The 18,971-nt window shown below is 38.9% G+C and overlaps 7 protein-coding genes across 8 annotated transcripts; 3 read left to right on the forward strand and 4 right to left on the reverse strand.

Moving 5' to 3' along the window:
• Positions 1-102: 102 nt before the first annotated feature.
• LOC115632887 (probable RNA methyltransferase CG11342) lies at positions 103-898 on the reverse strand. Its single transcript, XM_030530168.1, has one exon. It carries the CDS (start codon positions 842-844, stop codon positions 131-133), a length of 714 nt encoding a protein of 237 aa, XP_030386028.1. The 5' UTR covers positions 845-898; the 3' UTR covers positions 103-130.
• A 69-nt stretch (positions 899-967) lies between these two features.
• LOC115632858 (1,2-dihydroxy-3-keto-5-methylthiopentene dioxygenase) lies at positions 968-1,898 on the reverse strand. Its single transcript, XM_030530118.1, has 5 exons — positions 1,734-1,898; positions 1,601-1,678; positions 1,409-1,536; positions 1,258-1,351; positions 968-1,196 (listed from the first exon to the last, which is right to left on the reverse strand). Exons 1-5 carry the CDS (start codon positions 1,857-1,859, stop codon positions 1,059-1,061), a joined length of 564 nt encoding a protein of 187 aa, XP_030385978.1. The 5' UTR covers positions 1,860-1,898; the 3' UTR covers positions 968-1,058.
• A 970-nt stretch (positions 1,899-2,868) lies between these two features.
• LOC115632448 (40S ribosomal protein S17) lies at positions 2,869-4,078 on the reverse strand. The gene is made up of 3 exons (XM_030529598.1): positions 3,957-4,078; positions 3,321-3,472; positions 2,869-3,259 (listed from the first exon to the last, which is right to left on the reverse strand). Exons 1-3 carry the CDS (start codon positions 3,957-3,959, stop codon positions 3,019-3,021), a joined length of 396 nt encoding a protein of 131 aa, XP_030385458.1. The 5' UTR covers positions 3,960-4,078; the 3' UTR covers positions 2,869-3,018.
• A 300-nt stretch (positions 4,079-4,378) lies between these two features.
• Positions 4,379-9,052, forward strand: LOC115632627 (uncharacterized protein KIAA1841 homolog). 2 transcript variants are annotated; one of them, XM_030529856.1, is made up of 5 exons: positions 4,379-5,218; positions 6,886-7,849; positions 7,909-8,125; positions 8,175-8,436; positions 8,499-9,052. In XM_030529856.1, the coding sequence occupies exons 1-5, from the start codon at positions 4,485-4,487 to the stop codon at positions 8,854-8,856; spliced, it is 2,535 nt and encodes an 844-aa protein (XP_030385716.1). In that variant the 5' UTR covers positions 4,379-4,484; the 3' UTR covers positions 8,857-9,052. The 2 variants fall into 2 exon arrangements, with proteins under 2 accessions (XP_030385716.1, XP_030385717.1); XM_030529857.1 differs by having other exon boundaries at positions 4,380-5,218; positions 8,196-8,436.
• Positions 9,053-10,588: 1,536 nt separating this feature from the next.
• LOC115632748 lies at positions 10,589-11,554 on the forward strand. Its single transcript, XM_030529996.1, has one exon. It carries the CDS (start codon positions 10,589-10,591, stop codon positions 11,552-11,554), a length of 966 nt encoding a protein of 321 aa, XP_030385856.1.
• Positions 11,555-13,129: 1,575 nt separating this feature from the next.
• LOC115632915 lies at positions 13,130-14,292 on the forward strand. Its single transcript, XM_030530206.1, has one exon. It carries the CDS (start codon positions 13,183-13,185, stop codon positions 14,128-14,130), a length of 948 nt encoding a protein of 315 aa, XP_030386066.1. The 5' UTR covers positions 13,130-13,182; the 3' UTR covers positions 14,131-14,292.
• A 577-nt stretch (positions 14,293-14,869) lies between these two features.
• LOC115633091 (ubiquitin-conjugating enzyme E2-22 kDa) lies at positions 14,870-16,641 on the reverse strand. The gene is made up of 3 exons (XM_030530470.1): positions 16,265-16,641; positions 15,802-15,954; positions 14,870-15,751 (listed from the first exon to the last, which is right to left on the reverse strand). The coding sequence occupies exons 1-3, from the start codon at positions 16,325-16,327 to the stop codon at positions 15,368-15,370; spliced, it is 600 nt and encodes a 199-aa protein (XP_030386330.1). The 5' UTR covers positions 16,328-16,641; the 3' UTR covers positions 14,870-15,367.
• Between the last annotated feature and the right edge of the window lie 2,330 nt (positions 16,642-18,971).

The raw sequence follows: 18,971 nt of genomic DNA on the forward strand, positions 1-18,971 counted from the left end.
GCGAAGCGCTATCGATGTTTGGCGCCTCTCGCGATGTGATATAATAGGTCACAACCATCAAGTGCTTTTTACAAATGGCCACACTAAAATTCAAACGGCTTGTTAATTTTACTAAACAGTATTTTTTATTTCATCTATAAAATAAAATGCTTCGCTGCCATTTGGTTGGCGCAGATTCATAAATTTGTTTCCTGTCCAACATTAAAGTTAAATAGTCCTGTATCAACTCATCCACGTTCCTGCGCCACTGTAACTGAGCAAATAATGGGAATCCGTCATCAGCTGCATTCATCCGACGAACAGCGGCCATGTAGCATTTCCAAGGCTGAGGCTCCACCACAAAAAGCTCGGCCAGCTGCGACAGTTTTCGCAGGAAAAGCTGTAAGCCTGTATCGTGATGGTTAAGATGCACCCACATGGTTATAGAGAAGCAACAGATGGCATCGAATTTTTTCCGGTTGTATTGTTTTAAGAAGCCAACAATTTCTTGTTCAAATGCATTTTCATCCATGACATCCACACAGTTGTATTTAATTTGTTCAGGGGACGTGTTTTCTAGCTTGGCCCTCTCGATCAAGAGCGGGTCAATATCTACACCCAGAACGTGAACTTCACGTCCCACACATCGTGTCACGAAGCTATGCAACAATTGTGTCAGAACACCGCAATTGCAGCCCACATCCAACAACAAATAGGGTGCTACATCAGCTGTTAATTTGTTGTCATCGGGCAGCCACACATAGTCTGGTACTAGCTTCAAGCGGTCCGCAGCACAAGTGAATTGATAATAATTCATGAAATTGCCATACTGCACAGCACCGGGATTATTGTTGCGTCGTTCCATTTGTAAAAACAACGTTATTGTGCATTTACGGATATTATATTAAATCAGCTTACAAAACAAGATTACTTTCAACTAGAGATGCCAGTTGTTGCTATAAAAATATCACAAGTTCCATACAAAATATCGATTGCACGCATTAAAAATACCAAGTTTATTCAAATATGTACATCGATTAAAAAATAAAATCGTTTTGAAAGGCTTTCAATATCAATGGTTAAACCTTGTTCAATTGCACAAATTGTTCAGCCTGGTGCTGCAGATAAGCTTTGCGGCATTCCATATCATCTGATGGTCGATTATGAGGCGTCCAGACAGGCTCACCAACAAAATAACGACGTGCCTTTATATAATTCTATGGGGAAAGAAATAAAGCTTGAGAATAAACAGTAGAATGTCCGTAGACGCATATTCACATTTGTGTCCAATGTGAAGCGGTGATAAATGCCTGCCGGAATGACAATCAAATCACCCTTCTCCACCTTAATGCGCAACCAGTTCTCTTCCCCACTGCAAATTAGATCAAATGCAAGTAGTTTGAAAATATTTACCGACGTCTGTACTTACTCGCGCACATCGAAATACCCAGAGCCTTCCAGCACTAAACGAATCTCTTCATCTGTGTGTAGGTGTTCCTGATAAAAGGACTTCAGCTTGGCCGCATAATCGGGCAGGCACTTTTCTGAGCACGTTATCTGCATTAATTCATGAAGTTATGTTTCTACATTTGTATGTAAGTGGAAACTATTTGACTCCTACCTCATCATCGTAGGTATAGCCGCGTTTTGCTCGTAACTCTGCCAACACACTATCTTCGGTATACTTATCAGCATTAATCTGCAAATAATGTCTCAAGGTCATACAAATCCAGTCCAAGCTCTAGAAATATTACCTGGAAATATTCCACACCGGTTTTCTTAAATAATTCCGGCAAATCTAAAAATACCGGTGGGTTACGATGGTGCTCCAAACGCTGATCACTATCAGTAGTATTATCCATTAACCAAACGCGAACCATGTTTAATTATTTAAACAGCGAATGTTTAACAATAAGCTGTGGAGAATGACATATGTAGCGTTGCCACACCGTTAAAGCAATACATGCACAGCTGATCAAATTTGTTTGTAGATTTCACTCTTATACTCCCTATAATCTATAAGAGCTGAGTGAATTCGTGATAATTGTCGTGATAGTGTCGTGAATTTTGCGAACTGTCAAATTTATATTCCGCACATTAATTTTTATAAATTCTTTTAAATGTATATGAAATAATGAAAATATTAAAAAGAACTTGCAACTTGATCACATCTAAAAAAAATGTCTTTTATAAATATGAGAAAGTAAATGGAAACTGAAAATCTAAAACAATTGATTAAACTTTAATGTTTGATCACAAGCTATATATACACGTTTATAATATTTTCGACTGTCTTAATTAATAATTTCAAAATAATTGGGACAAATAGTCATAAAGTACATTTCAATCGCTTTCATTATATCAAATTAATTTTTTTTCAGAAACTCACTTGTAAAACTCCTCGAAAAGTTATGCGAATTGTGCCTTAATACTCTATTTAGTATCTGTTTGGTAGTTATAAAGACCTTAAGTTACTCGATCAGTTCATCTACGATGGTCCCTAGTATGGTGTTTGTCAACATTAGAATACATTAACCTCAAAGCTGTGCGATTAATCTGTAGCTCTTTCCGTACTCGATTGAATTATTATAAATTGTTGTATGTTGTCAATTCTGAAATTGCTAATTCGTCCTCTTTTGTAGCCAAATAATAAAATTTTGTAATTAAAAAGCAACATTTAAAAAATTCAATTCCACACCATTCCATCGAACTGCCATCCTTCATTTGTTTACTTCCAGAAGTATAAACATTCGATTGCTTGTAAACGAATTGCATTATCAGATTTAAAATTCGATTCAATAAAACTGCAAATATTTTGTGCAATCCAATTGTAAAAATGAGCGTAGGTTTCTTTAAGGTTTCTGTTGAAAATTAAAGACACAAATCACATATTTTTGTTACAATGCACACACGCCTGTGTTTATTCGTGTGCCTTAAGCAACATATTTTTGTTTGTATAGCAAAAAAACAGCGCCGCCGTATAAACATAGACATTCACCATTATTATTAATTCACGGCTACTGAATGCGAACTGTAAACCTAATTGCGACGTCCAAAGTTGTTGGTGTTGGGCTGGGTGAGCTGCAGACCACGAATGTTGTGGAAGTCCAACAGCTTCAACATCTCCTTGGTATCGGCGTCAACTTCAATGATGTCCTGCTCCAGAGCAGAGACAGCCGGAACGTAGTTATCACGACGCTCGCGCTCCTCTTCCTGCAGCTTAATGGAAATGCCACGGACTTGGGAGTGGCGAAGACGGCCCATCAAATGGGTGACATAGCTGTAAATGATAATCATGTCTTAGTGTTTTTCAAACATTCTTGTCAGATCTAATGACTCACCCGGCAATCTTGTTCCTCAGGGGCTTGGTGGGAATGATAGCCACCTCCTCACAAATGCGCTTGTTGGTGTGGAAATCCAACGTCAGGCGGGTGTAGTATTTCTCAATGATGACCTTAGCGGCCTTCTTCACCGTCTTGGTTCTGACGCGACCCTAAAATGGAAGTCAAAAAATCAGAAATTAGTTGACATTACAATTAACGGTTTTCCGATCGTGGCACCACAAATTCAGTGCTTGCCAAACATATAAATATAACCGCACTTTTTGTCAGTTATTGTACATGTATTGGTTTATTAAGCGAATGCTTTCATTTTTTCGCTTATTAAAACTTTTTGGCATTTGAACACTCATGGCAGTCATTTGCATATGCTTTTAGATAATGCATTTAAATGTTTATATTTAGTTATTGAAACTTTTCTTCACTTGAATGCAATTTCAAACGATTGAAGCACCTCTAAAAACTTTCGCACTCATATACACAAACATGCACACACACACACACAAACATATGGGCGCAACTTAGTCAGTTGGACTGTTTATCTTGCTTTTTTAATACATTTGCACACAAAATATTTAAGCATACACCAGTGGCTTTTGTTTAGTTGCAATTACTGCATTTATTTCTTATTATTCCTACCATTTTATAGATATTTTAAAACACGTGTTCCGTGATCCACTCTTAGCGACGTGCGCGTAGCGAAAGAAAGACCGGAGCCGAAGAGAGGAAAAATTAGGGTTGTAAGTCGTGCAAACATCGATGTTTGCCACAATCGCTGGTCTATTGTGAATGCGCAAACAGCAACTCTGTTTCTGTCAAAATACCAGGGAGCGTCGTGCTATAGCAATAAGCTGTGTGATAGCAATGTGCAATCCAGTGCAGCCAATCGCACAACTTGTAACCAAGTAACGGAATTTGTTATCAGAGGCCACTACTTTTTTCACTGGAGGTGTAATTTTTTGCATATAAGAATTTGTCATGCAAAAATTGGGAGATTTTGAAGAAATTGCTCCGGTTGTAGCCCCAACAACAACCAATGGTACTACCAACAATCTGGAGGAGCAGAATTTGAGCAGCAAATCAAGTGAAGCCGGCTCTAGCGCTGATTTTCAAATCAATTTAAATGAGTTTCTTGAATTTTTAAAACTCTCTTGCCATGTCAATGATATGATTACAAAAGCTGATATGGTTAAACAACACAGGGAGCCGATTCCGCCCATGGAGGGAGGTGCTGGCGCACTTAAACGAAATTCTAAAAAAGACAGCGAATTCGATTTTGATAGTTTGGCTGAAAATCATTTAGTGAACGAGTTGCTGGGACTAAACCGTCAACATCGTCAAAAAGGAGCCAACAGCAACGATGAGAGTCGCACCACTCTGATGCCAGATGCGAAATCATCGCGCATCTCTCACATCCATGGCGGTGGTGGAGGTGGACGTGAGAGACCCTACACAGGTCTACACCCAAAGCTCTACGAAAAACTGGATTATGTAATCAATGAGGGTGTGCTGGACTCTGTTTTGTCCTTCATATGTCCGGTGCCGGTGCCAGTGGCGCAAACTTTGGCGGCAACTTCTCGTGCCAAACCGAAGCAATCGATATCACCCGCGGTCCCAAGATCCACAACAGAGACGTCTTATTTGCAAGCACCTGTACCCACAAGTACGCCAACAAGCTCACCAACGGCCCTCCCTGGAGCAGCTCAGATGCCTGGTCCCCCGACGTCGCAGGTCGATCAAACAGTCTTTTCTATGAGCTCCGAGGCGAACAGCGTGGTGCGGGCTATGGTCAAGGAGCAGAGCAACAAGTCTTTACCTCCAAGCAGCACAACAACAACGATGCGTCGCAAATCTCTGCTGCTGGTCAAGGACAGCAAACATGCCCGTCAGGAGCGAAAGGAGTAAGTAGGATCGTGACTATATTTAAGGTATTATAGAATTCATGGTGTCTAGGGGTTGTTTATCTTTTTGATGGCCAGATTCCAGATTGCCAGGAGTATAGGTGAAGTCTACATATAAGTCGAAAAATCAAACAAGCATTTTTCTTGTGAGGGACTGAGCAGAGCTCTATGCCATAAATCTCAGATGGGAAGGCATCAAGGCGCATTAAAAAACATTAATTAATTGTTAAAAAAAGAGAATCGAAGACAGTAGTAAAATAACTCTTCTATGTTAGGTTTTAAAGTAAAGTATTCATAATTTAAGTACTTTTTTGAATATGTTTAGAAACATATTAGAAACATTTAATTATGGTTCGTGTAAAAATTTTTTCATATGGACTTGATTCATAATTTTTCCCTAACTTGTTTTATAATTACGAAAATAATTTTTCTAAACTAATTATAACGCTGTTTGAATAATTTTGGCAGTGTTTTCAAGCTTTTATTCTGTTGCTTTTTGGCAGGTTTGTTCAAATGGCTATAACAAATTCCAAAACGAGGTCCTAAAAGTGAGAAATGACTGAAATTTGGGGGTTCATCTATTCATCTATTTAAACAAAATATAACTTGTTTGCAATAATGATTAAACTGATTAATATACATTTTTATCCAATTTTTAAATTGATATAATTTACTTTCGTAAAACGTTAAATCATTAACTATAAAGCATTTATTATAAATTTGCTTTGGCTATTCAAAAACTATATCACACAAAAGAAAACAACATTTAAAAAAAATATTTTTGTCTTTGCCGGACCCCAATGCATTAGCAATAAGATGGTCTTAGTAATATTCATAACATCGGTATCATTTATTAATAAGATTAATTTATCAAATCTATAAACCACACTCATGGTTTTCAATAATCCAGCTCAGCTACAGCCCGCACACTTGGGAATTCTACTGATAAAAAAAATAATTTTTATATAAAATAATTTTTTATAATTCAATAGTTCCTATGGCAGCTATATAATATAGTTTTTCAATTTTAATGAAATTTCAGATGATAGTGAGGCGCTAGAAAACACGCGATTGTTCCCAAGACAGATATTTGGTATAGTACACCAACTTTTATAATACTTCAGAATACTATGTATAATGACTATTATACGATACATATAAATATCAAATTCCAATACTAAGAATCATGTTTTCAATCAGTTTTATAGCAGCTCTATAAAACAATGATACGCCTCCTTCTTCCTGTTACTTAGACACCCCGTCAACCTTCGCGTACCGGGTATTATCATAATGTGAATTTAATATAAAAAGCATATACGCCCAATTCTGTTTTTAGACGGTCTTTTTTTACACGATTTTGATATAACACGGTTTGAAAATCAAAAATTGCATATATATTTCTTTAGAGATAAGGAACCAATTAACTATTTTTGCATAAGATGAATGTATTCTTGTAGACGGTTGTTTCTGAAACCAATCTACCATGTAAAAACAGAATCAGATTTCCCGCAAAACGAATGTCTTATTTTTTAATGACCGTTCATTTCTGATTTATTGATCAATAAGCATGTTAAGTAGAAATACTTAACATTTCAACGTACCTTTCTATTTTATAAGGCCTTCCTGTTGAGTTTCTAACCAACCTCTGTATTCCATCTCCGCTTTAGGCCCGATGTGGTCATCCATGTCTGCGACGAGGTCAAGAATACCTCACGCGACTTCACGTGTCCCCAGAGCCTGTTGGTCAGCAAAATGGGTTACTTTGCGGATGTAACCGCCGGTCAACGGCTGGACGAGATGGACATTTCGGTGCATTGCGACATACAGATATTTGATTGGCTCATGAAGTGGATCAAGCACAGTGCCCAGAGCCATGAATTATCCGCACCACCCAGCCAGAGTGCATCGAGTTCGTCGGGTCCCCAGCTCGATGGCAATAATGTGGTGCCGATTCTGGTCTCGGCCAGCTTTTTGCAAATGGAGCCGCTGCTGCTCGAGTGTCTCGCCTTCTGTCACGCCCACCTGAGCGAGGTGGTGCGCACCTCCACGAATCTGTCGTGTCTTAACGATGCGCTGGTCACGCGCCTGGCCGCCATGTTTACGAATCTGGAATTGGAAATGGTGCGCGACAAGAAGGAGCGCGTTACGCCGCGACTCTGGACCAAGCTCATACAGAGTCTGTGCGAACCGGATCCGGAAGCACTGCGTGGCCATTTCTATAGTATATCGGGGCTGTTTCGGTGCGCCCGCTGCTTTAATTGCGTCACCAACACCATGAAATCGTACGTGAACTGTTTGGTAAATCACATTCGACTAAATCGCTGGGGCCAGCTTGTGAGCCATCATGTGCGCGACACCAGTTGGGATCTCAACATTTATATTCTGCAACAGTTTAAGGAATTGAAGTCCTGGCGCAAGGTATACTGGAAGCTGTGGGGCCACTGCCATTATCTCTACTGTTGTATTTGCGAGATGCATTTTCCGGTCTATCAAATGAATTGGTGTCGCTACCATCCGGAGCCGCCCAATTATCTGGGACCTGTGGCCGAGGGTCGCATTGCGGGTCCAGCCGGACGCTATGCCTGTTGCGGCCAGCAAGCCTTTCGCTTCGAAACCCTGCCCGGCCCTAATGTGCGTGATGAAATGGCGAAGTCTTATGGAATTCTCTTTCAATTTCGTTTCATTCGCAGGGCTGTCAGTTTCGAGAGCACAGCGTGCTGGTCGAGACGGATCGCGAACGTGCTATTCTGGCCATTGCCCAGTTGGTGGCGGAGAACTATGCCATGTGTGAGATGCCACCGTTGCGCACCCAGGAGCTAGCTGCCTCTGGAGAACCCAATTGGATGGACATTTCTTTGACGCCGCAACGCTGCCGGCAAGGTCTGCTGCCACAGCTCTGCATGGATGGTGGGGAACAAAAAACAGAAATGAAGAACCCTTCAACTCGCACTCACAGTCAATCTTCTCTCCATTTCAGTGACCAATCATCGTGTGAGTCGAGTGCGCGCCTTCCACAACTCCAGGCATAAGATCGACACCAGCAGCGACTCCGACACAACATCCACCAGCGAAGACGATGTCCGTTTCCTGCGCTCGAAAGCCCGCAACGCCATGCAGCAAGCAGCAGATGATGAGGACGTGTCCTCCAGCAGTGATGGCTGCGAATCAGAGCATCGACCGCCCCCGAAGAAATCGCGCGGCAAAAAGATTCGCAAACGGTAAGCATTTTCTGAGTATGCTTGATCTTGAGATTTCTAAATACCAATCCCCAAATTGGCAGGCCCGCCGAGGTGTCGGGTCGGTACTGGTCCGGCGAGTTGTCAGCTCGCAGCAATCAGGATCATCAGCGGGACTTCGAGGAGAAGATCATGAAGCAGGTGGTCAGCTATGTTACCAAGAAGACGGGCTCGGATCAATCGCTGATCCAAAACTCACAGCCTATCGGTGGCACCTATGTGCGACTTGAGGCCGAGTGGAAGGAGATGCTCAAGCAACGCCACAACAACCACAACATCTCCAATAGTGGGGGCTTCAGTAGCAACCAAGTCACGTATTCAGGCCTGGGCACAACTGGTGTCTGTGGCAGCAACCTATTAAGCTCCGGTGCTTCGATGCTGGTCAAGCAGAAGCACAAATAGGCGGCACCAACACATAGATTTTAGAGAATTTTCACCAAGTAGCAACAAATTTCTAGTCAAATCTTTTAGCGCTAATCTATTATGTAGATCAAAATGTTGTGCATAAAAAAAGTTATGTAGTCGCAGCTCAAAACATTTCACCAAAGAATTCCAATAAATTGTATGCGAAGCTAAGGTCGTTGGTTTAAAAAAACAATTAAATTGATTTATATAGCTTTATAAAGTTTATTTTATATTTAAAAAAAAAATCTACTTGTGAAGCTAAACTAGGGGTCTAACCTTTAATTGAATTAAATAAATTAATTGGGCTAAAAAATATTATTTTCTATTTAAAAAAAAACCAACTTATCAAGTTAAACTAGAGGTCTTACTTTTATCCAAAAGAAAAAGAAAATAAATCTATTCATAGAGCTTTAAAATGTCTATATTCTATTCTAAAAAAAAATCAACTTGTGAAGCTAAACTGGAGGTCTTACTTTTAACAAAAAAAAAATGTAAATGGGGTTTTAAAAATATTATTTTTTATTCAACTTATCAAGCTAAACTAGAGGTCTTACTTTTATCCAAAAGAAAAATAAATCTATTCATAGAGCTTTAAAATGTCTATATTCTATTCTAAAAAAAAAAAATCAACTTGTGAAGGTCTTACTTTTAAGCGGAAAAAAAATTTAATCGATTTATATATAGAGCTTTAAAAAGTTCATTTTCTATTTTTTAAAAAAATCCACTTTTGACGAATGAAGACACCAAGGGAAGTCCTACGATCTGAAACGACGTGAGTTAGTTAAGAAAAAGAGTCCGATAGTAAACTAAAAATGGGATCTTATTTATTCCACAGAGGTAACAGGCATTTTTTCTGGACCGACTCATTACTGTCCTGATACATCCTATATTGCGGAGACTAAGCTCATGAGCACTATTACAGTGTACAGGACGTACATATATTCGAAGAAAGTGAAGATAAGTTTAGTTGCGTAAGGATCCCAAAACTCTTTCAAGCAACGTTTTAAAAATCCAGAGTCTGTAAAGATTGGAGTGTTCAGAGTTATTCGATAAGGTTGATGGGTAGGCAGGTAGATGTGTCGGAATGAAGTGCTATCCGCAGTCAGTTCGTCAATTGGAGCTGGGGTCCGTTTTGTTGCAGAAGAAAACCTTTCCGATCGATCGACCTACTGTTATTAAAGTATATAGGGGCATCCGGGTTAAGGTTGTGAGCTCCGAAGTCTACCTAGCTCAGAAGTCTAAATAGCTGCGATGTCTACCTAGGGCTGGTTAGTGGAATAGTAAGTGTCTCTGGCTCCTATATTCCTTTACAGTTTCTGTAATATTGGTTGTAAGGCAGACCGATCATCTTTCGCGCTCATTCTGATTGACAATTTCTTAGATCAAGCAAGCAGCTGGGTGGTTCGTTTATATTTATAATGTAAGAGTACCAAACCATATTAACTTTAAGTTGGATATTGTTGATGGGTCTACCCTTAATCAAATTTTCCAAACAAAAGATTACCAAACCCTTTTAACTTTGAGTTGGACATTGTTGATGGGTCTACCCCTATTTAAGTTTTCCAAACAAATCAATATCATTTAAAATACTGCCAACACATGCTCTCCGATTCCACAAATTTAAACCAAACACACAGGGAATAATAACTGTTCGTTTAAAACCAAACACATTGGTTGGATCGGTTGCACAATTTTAACACTAACATCTTCCAGTTTCTTCCAGTCAACCATGGTAGATACTACACTGCAGAACTTTCTGACGCACAGCACCTACGAGGGGGCGTGGATCAAAAAGGTGCATGCGATGGACGGATTTGGAACCTATCGGTTTCCAGACGGCAGCGAATATCGGGGCTACTTTCGGCGCGGCAGATTCCATGGCTTTGGACAACTGAAGATGGCGGCACAGAAATTCACCATGAAGGGTGAATTTTTCGAGGGCAAGCTGAAGAAGATTGCGGATATGTGGTTCGAGGATGGTCTACACCTGAACGGCAAGCTCGAGAATGGAGACCTCAACTGCGAAGACTGGCAATATCTCTCGCCCTACGATCGACGCTATCAGAACGAGTTAAAGTATGGCCAACAGCCGGTGGGCCCTACCTTGTTTTTGACCGGAAATCCGTTGACGCGGCCTCTCGACAAGCACAGCTACGATGCGGAGGAGGGCATCTTCCATTCGAAGACGGGTTGGCTTATCAATCGCACGCCGCCGTTTGATAAAAGCTTCTATGTCTCTTGCGCTGAGGATAAGACATGGATTAAGCGTCATTGTCGCGTGGGGCGAGGTCCAGCGGTAACTGCTAAAGAGCCTTCATCAAGGTTCTGTCGTCAGATTATCGAAAACAATTTAGATAAAGAAAATGATCAGCTGGATGGAACTTTCATTTATTCTCCAGGCGATAGATTACCAGATCGCAAGCGTATGCTCCATAAGTTGGATGACTGCTTCAATGAGCTCTCTCCAGGCGACGACGATGCCTCTGAGACTCTCTGTGACGTCATTGGTGGCGGAAGAAGCTGCGATACTGACAGCCTAACCCAGACTTCGCTCAGCGACGACGTGAAAACTTACCAACAGCTTGAGAAGCGCAAAGACGACACTTTCAGCGTCAACTTGGGAGTGGTCCAAAGTAACTTAACACGTCCTGACACCCTTTTTGTGGAAACTCAACGATCTGTTTTTCAATTGTAATATCTGACAAAGCTCGAAATATATATTTCCTCCACAAAAGGAAGGAAGCAAACACCAATTATATACAGCGTTTGAAGTCTCTTTGCTCGAGTCCCAGGTTGAGGGATGTTAGGTTAATGTGGTTATGGATCCTGGTGCTTGATGAGAGTCCTGCTCTCATTCTGATTCGGTGAAGAATCTTTGATTAATCAGGAATCCCAACAGGTTTCGCCTCAAGGCTTTAAGAGCGATAAATCTTGTATTTTGACCTAGAAGTATAATTTCATCAGAGATAATTAGCTGTTAAAATTTGAACTAGCACTATACATTTCAGATAGTGTGTGACTTTTATTGGCCTCCCAATACTGCCCATTCAGCTCTTCCACTGTTATACATACTGTGAAGATATTACAGGGTTTCTCCTTTGCCGACTATATACTTTTACCTCGACGTTCGAAAGAATCAGCGTTAACAGGGTTTTCTGCAAAATCGGAACAACCTTATTCTATAGTATCTGAAAGCTAACTCTGATCACAAGCTCTACGACAGATATAATAATACAACGGTTCTGCGGCTGACCGGCCTTAGTCTGAAGTAAAAGTTCTCCCTTAAACAAAAACAATCTATTCAGAAATGATTTAGGAAATGATATTCGAAATGCCTGCCTTTTTGTATTATTCTCCAATATTATTCTATGAATATTTATTTGTTATCCTATTTGTTATTACTATTCAGTGACTATCTCTCTTGCTTCCTCTAGGTAGCTAGGGAATGGTATTTGTTCCATTCGACCAAAAGATTAAGTTACGATCTTCTTGTTTGCTTCCAGTTCCCGCAATATACCTCGCTTGTTACCACTAGGTAGTTAATAAGTGTTTTTACGTTTTCTATTACAAGCTAGTAAGTGTTAATCGCAAAAAGTCCGTAGCGCTACATTATTTCGCTAGCTACCAGTTGCTACTTATCTCGCTAGCTACTAATATTCCCAACCACATCGGCCATTCAAAAATAAATATTTTTGGAATATGGAAATTAATACTAGCTCAATCTGAATGTTAAAATAAAAGTTCGCACTTTCAAAACATACTCTCTACTCATGATTCTGGATAAAACTAACTGACTCTATTGATGTTATCAGTACTGGGAAGAAATGTGCCTTAAATTGTTTTTTTTTATCTCTAAAAGAGATTAGAAAGAAGAATATTGGATATTGGAGGAAATCATGAAATCATCATGAAATCAAAGAATAAAATGCTTAACACGAAAATGGCTTGTAAATAGTTCTAAAATTTTATATTAAACTGCTTCAACATATTTTAAGCTTCAAAATAATTTCCTTTTTAATAAGATTAATAGGTTAATGATTAATATTCAACACTTGCAGACAGTTTTTGTTAATTTTAAAAACAGCGGAAATTGAAACAGAAAACTTACTTTGTAACCCCATATTTTAGTTAGAGTCCATGTCTCGCTTAACACGAGGTTTTCTATTTATTTATGTTATATTCATAACTTATAGACATAATCAGTAAATTCCGCTGAGAGTTAAAGTTTTTATATAAAATTTAAAGATAAAAATCTCTTTGCGTTTGCTGTTCTGCTAATTTTTGTTTATTTTTCAAAACACTGTATATAGTTTTACTTTAATTATGTCGCGTATCGTGTATAGAAACAAATTCCTCACGGGCTCGAAGTTCTTCGGACTGTCAAATGAGTTGGGAATGCAGGAACACGGAGTTTATGAATTTCCGAATGGCACCCGGTACACTGGGAACTTTTGTAATGGTCGTTTTCATGGCTCTGGCGTAATGGAGATCCCTCAGCCAATTGGCGTGATCTTTCGTGTTGCTCACGATCATGGGAACTTAACACAGATACGACAGATGTGCTTCGACGATGGGCTGGAGGTCCATATGGATATTAAGAAGAACAAACTCAATGATTCAGAGAAAATGACATTTGAGAACTGGGATTATTGTAAAGATGGAGAACGTCGCTTTTACAGCGAGACTCTGGATAATCTGGAGCCCGTGGGTCCATTGCAATACAAGACCAAGGAGGGCCCAATAGCGCCTAGGCTGGCTGCTAACATATTTGATTTGGGTTTTGGTCGTTTAAATAAATATGGCTTTTTATTGGACATCCCGGGCCATATATCAGAGACCAACCATTGCTATATCGGCTGCCATTGTATACGCCAATGGATACGGGAAAATTGTCGCCACGGTCCTTTGGTGGACGAGCACATAAAGCAGAAGTTTAAAGGCAAATGGGCACGCGAGATAATACGGAACAATCTGGAGGCGACGAAGGAAAATTCTCAGGAGGATAAGCCGGACGCGGGATGCAAGCAATTTACGCTCAAGCCAAATGTTCATTCGCGTCTCTGTCGTCGCACACTAAGCGAGATCAGCAGCTCGTCAGCCAAGAAGACGCGTCTGGCATTGGGAAGTACCTCGGACAGCGCTACTTCCTTCTTGGAAATAAAGCCAATGCCTTCGGCTCAATCCCAGATAAGACTGCAGACATTAACCCCTGTCCAATCCAAGGGTCGCCTCGGCCAACAGAGCAGGAGCAGCATATGCCACATAAATTGAAAACACTTCCATGTTTCATCTTTATGAAATGAGATTAAATTCCAGTGGGTGCTGTAGCTATAGATAGCAGTATAGATCGTTTGATTAAACAGTGTTCAGACTATCAATTCTACTATAGATATTGCTATTGAATATGAAAAATATTAAAATTACTAACGACTATCCAAAACTAGTTGTGAATCGGGGGGCTCTGGTATTCACAAGATAATTGTGGCTTAAGAACAATGCTGAAATAAACTTAATTTGGATGAAAAATCTTAACTTGCGCTTCATATACTTATATCGATATAAATATAGTTATAGGACTATAATTGAACATCCCACAATTGCTTCCTACTCTATATATATATATATATAAAATTGTATGTAATATTTAGATTTTGTTTTTATTATTTTTAACTTAACGCAAATTTACAAAGTTTTACCTTACAATTCATTCATTTGAAATTGTGAGAAACTGCGGGCATATTTAAAACAACACGAAAATTGAATATAAATTAAATTATACATGCAGAATATATTATTGAAGTGGCTTAAAAGTTTCTTGCTTTCGTTAAACAATAAATGCGACTCGCACTCACACACACAAACAAACATATTGATGGATACTTCATCCTCATCTCTTCACATAATGCGGCTTATAGATTTAATCTCCGATTCAATTCGTAATCAAAATAATAATAATATTAATTGGCAGGCTCTACCTGCGTAAAATCAAATGAAATATCTTCTCCTCATATTTTAGTTTTTTTTGGGGATTTTTTTCTTTAAGAAAACTTAAATTTAACACAGCAAATAAATTTGGAACAAAATAGGGGCATAAATATATGTATATATATATCTGTATGTATGCATATAGAACGGCTTGAATTTGATTAATTGGAACGAATGCGACGCTGTTTTGTTGCTGCTATAACAAAGCTACAAATGTTGTGCCGAATGCTCTTTAGTAGCTGATTGTGGGTCGTGATTTTCTTTTCCTATTGTTTTCTTTCTTTCTTTTGTTGCTGCTGTTTTATTGTTGTTGCAGGTGGTGTTGGTGGTGAGGGTCTTAAACGAAACGCATCGTCGCTACTAAAATTTTGCCTCTTTATGTTTGTTTTCGATGATCGTTGGATTTTAATTTAGCTCATTGTTTGTGGCTTCTGGTGTTGTTGGTGAAATTGCAAAGTGCTAGTGTTGACCTGCCAGTTGATTGATTGGTTGGTTGCATGGCGAAAAAGTAATTGGCGCGAAGCTAACTGAATAGGCACTCGGTGGCCTTCTCCAAATTCCAATTCTCTTTAGACAGGACAGCGCGCGCATCGTGCTCCTCAATGCCCATATCCTTAAGCCGCTGTATTTTGGAATCACAATCGGGAAACGTGTGCGGACCACCTGCATAGGCGTTTGTCCAGTGCTTGGCGGTCATTAGAAATAGTTCGTGTTTATCCTTGAACTGATAGGCGACTACAGCGTCCTGGGGATCATCTGGTTCAGCGGCAGCCAGCAGCGCCTGTAGAGATAAGAGAACGGTACGCAATGTCATGGCTGCGGCCCAATTATCCTTGAGTATGTCCAGACAAATTGCGCCGGTCACCGATGAGATATTGGGATGCCAGATGCGTGTTATAAAGCGAACCTAACAAATAGCTGATTAGTAATATTTGCATATTGAAATTTTCATATTACCTTTGGCGGATTAAAAGGATATGTTTCGGGTACTTTGATTTCCAGCACAAATTTTCCGCCCTCATATGGTGTGTCTGGCGGTCCGGCAATCTCGCCGCGCAATTCTGTCCAGCTGTCATTAACGAGCTCAATTTTTATTGAACACTGCACAATCTGTCAGAGAAAGAAAAAGCCAATCAACATCAGATTTAAATTATAAATTGGTGCTCATCGATTAGTTTAGTGCTATCTTTAATTTAAAAATGCTTCCAAAGCTCCAACACGCTCAAGAATCGTCGAAACGCGCGCCAAAAATGGAACCAAAGTTCGCAGCTGTTATTGGCGCTACGCGCCGCTCCTCGTCCTTGTCCTCACTCAACGCTATGGGCGATTGCAAGCAGCATATTGGCCATAATAATATTGGTAAGTACAATGAACGACCAAAACATTGATAGCAACAACAACAATAACAACCAACACTCACCTCCTCACTCCGCATTACTTCTTTGAATTCCCGCTTGATGCGCGAAACAGCCATATTCGCCATGATTGTTACTATATGAATTTATTGTTGTTGTTTCTGCTGCTGCTGCTGCGGCGGCGGCGGCGAAGATGTTGCCTGCTGCTGCTGCTGTTCTATTTAGTATTATATAGTTGCGTAAAGCTACGCGTCGATAGATGGTGGGTCGAATTTTAATGTTGGCGTTTCGAAAAATGATGTTAATTACACATATAGCAACAGCCCAGCACAAAAACAAACGATGTATTTTATGACAAAATCTGTAAAACTTATTTTTGGAGTAGAGTTGGGAACTGAGTTTATTTCCTTGACACACTTTTTCTATTGTTGTTATCTTCTAAATTATAAATATGTAGGTATATGCATGTGTATGAATATTATATACTTCAATTTTGCTATTAACAATTCATGTTCATTGTAAATCTTTTCACTATTAACGAGCTAAAGCAACTGGAGATGAGAAATTGCTCTGATACCGTTACTTTGTCACAGCCGTAAAAAAGTCGCAGGTGCTATGAGGAAACATTTACAATTGAAGGTCATGATCGTCTTATAAATAATTATTTTCGGGCTTTTGTTAGTATTTTTCGTCAAGTCAGTTTTTTGCCTGGTATGCCTGTTTTATTTCGCAGAGGAACAGCTGATCGATCCAAATCAAAGTTGAATCTAAATAGTTAAATACTCAGGAGCACTTATTAATTATATACTAATATATTAGTGATAAATATTGTCTGTATTGATATTTAAACTCGGTAATCACTGTGTTCATAGTGTTCATTCATAAACTTAATACAATTTACACATGTCAACCTTATCTAACTATACATATATGTATGTGCATTAAATTTTTGGATATGACAGTGACTCAAATATTTCATATGGTTATGGACCCATATGGCATAATAATCGGCAGCTCCAGTATTTGCATTTATCGTTTTATCGCTGCACTGTCCTGCCAACTCGGTCGACTTGCCATCCCTCATTCATGGCAGAGTGCTGCAGCAGAAAGCTTTTGAGCTGTGCAGCTTATGGCCGATTTTCGTTTATATGTTAAAAATTCGTTAAAATCGTACAGTTGGATGTTCCTCTCACATTCTGGTATATGTACACCAGACATACATTTGCCAACGAGCATAATTTTTATTTTCTAGTTAAATAGTTTATTTTTTAAAATCTATTTTACTGAAAATGTAATTTAACTTTAAAAAAAAATGTTGGCTCTAATAATAATTTATTAATAATAATAATAATTTGTTGTAATTTAATATCGCTGGCGTCCTACCAGCATATTCTAATTGAAAAAACCGTGAAAAATTGTCCGTTTAAGTATAAATTTAAGGGGATTAACTGAATAACATTCATATGTATGTATGTATATACATTTGTATTTTAATAATAGAAAAATGATTTACATTTACATATGCTAATATGTATGTATGTACTCGTATTCTTGCGTTTTGGTATATTTTATTATTATATTATTTTTTCTTAAGAGTTCATTTGATTTGTTAGTGTAGGGAAAATCCACTAATTTTCGTACATATGATTAGATTTCTAATGCAAAATATAATAATGATAGCACCGTAATTTATTTTGTTCACATATGCGTTCTTAAAGCATTTTTCTTATCGAGGCCCTCACATAAACGCACATTTTCGCATTACATACATATGTATATTATTATTATTAAAATCAGAGGTTTTTTCCATTAGCTTTGGCCCTAAAAATGTTCACGCACATTGCGATTCCAGCTTCTTCTGACCTTATCTAATATACTTAAGTTACGCCTTGGGACCCCAATTTTAGTTGTTATTGTAATGCGAGACTCGTTTGCCTTCATTGCCGATGCCTGGCTAATGAGCAAAAAGTCTACTTCTAGTCTTGAGTAGGCCGAGGCTTAAGATGTGGTTTGGCTTGGCAACAGCACAAAATTAATAAGATGACAATTATGCTGGTCATTTCTCTATAAATAAGAATGTGCATATGTATGCATGTATGTATATATACTTACATTTGTACATACATGCGATCCCATACAAAGGCAAACAAGCGTGGTTCTTTCCATTCACGTTTTGAAAATAAAAACAAAGTTTCAGAAAACGTGTCGGAAAGCAATGAGTCTGCGTTGGCTTGTCTGCGATTCCCATTTCTGAGGTCTCTCAAAACTTGCTCATGACAGACAAACACACTTAGAGTTCTGAGCGGCAACCCAATAAACATTTCTGTTACTGTAAAATTATTGCCTCGACATTATTTTGATTAAATATTATATTGTTTAATAGCAAAAAAGTAGGCTTTGCAGCTTATTTAATGCTACTTAGTTTTAATAAACGGTAAACATCTTATTGATGTTTTTTTGGTCAAGCGTTTTGATTTTGGTTCTAGAAACTAAGTCTTAACTTTTGTTTTCTGGGCATGTGCTGCCTCAGCATGCTGTCTGTGCCACAATCTTAGCCCCGCTGTCCCCTCGCCTAGTCACCAAAAACTTTAATGGCGTTGTTGTGCTTCAACTTACGCTCTCTCTCTTTCTCTCTTTTCTGTCTCCCATCAGTGGTGCCAGTTTTTGAGTGTCCGCAAAAGCTAGATCAGCAGTCGAAACAAGCTGCCCGTATTAAAAGGTAATGCTGGTAAAAAAAACCAAGTTTTCGATGCCTAAATGGCTTAAAGTAGT

The sequence above is a fragment of the Scaptodrosophila lebanonensis genome, unplaced genomic scaffold, assembly GCF_003285725.1.
Source record: "Scaptodrosophila lebanonensis strain 11010-0011.00,11010-0021.00 unplaced genomic scaffold, SlebRS2 tig00001415-arrow-pilon, whole genome shotgun sequence".
Lineage (NCBI taxonomy): Eukaryota > Metazoa > Arthropoda > Insecta > Diptera > Drosophilidae > Scaptodrosophila > Scaptodrosophila lebanonensis.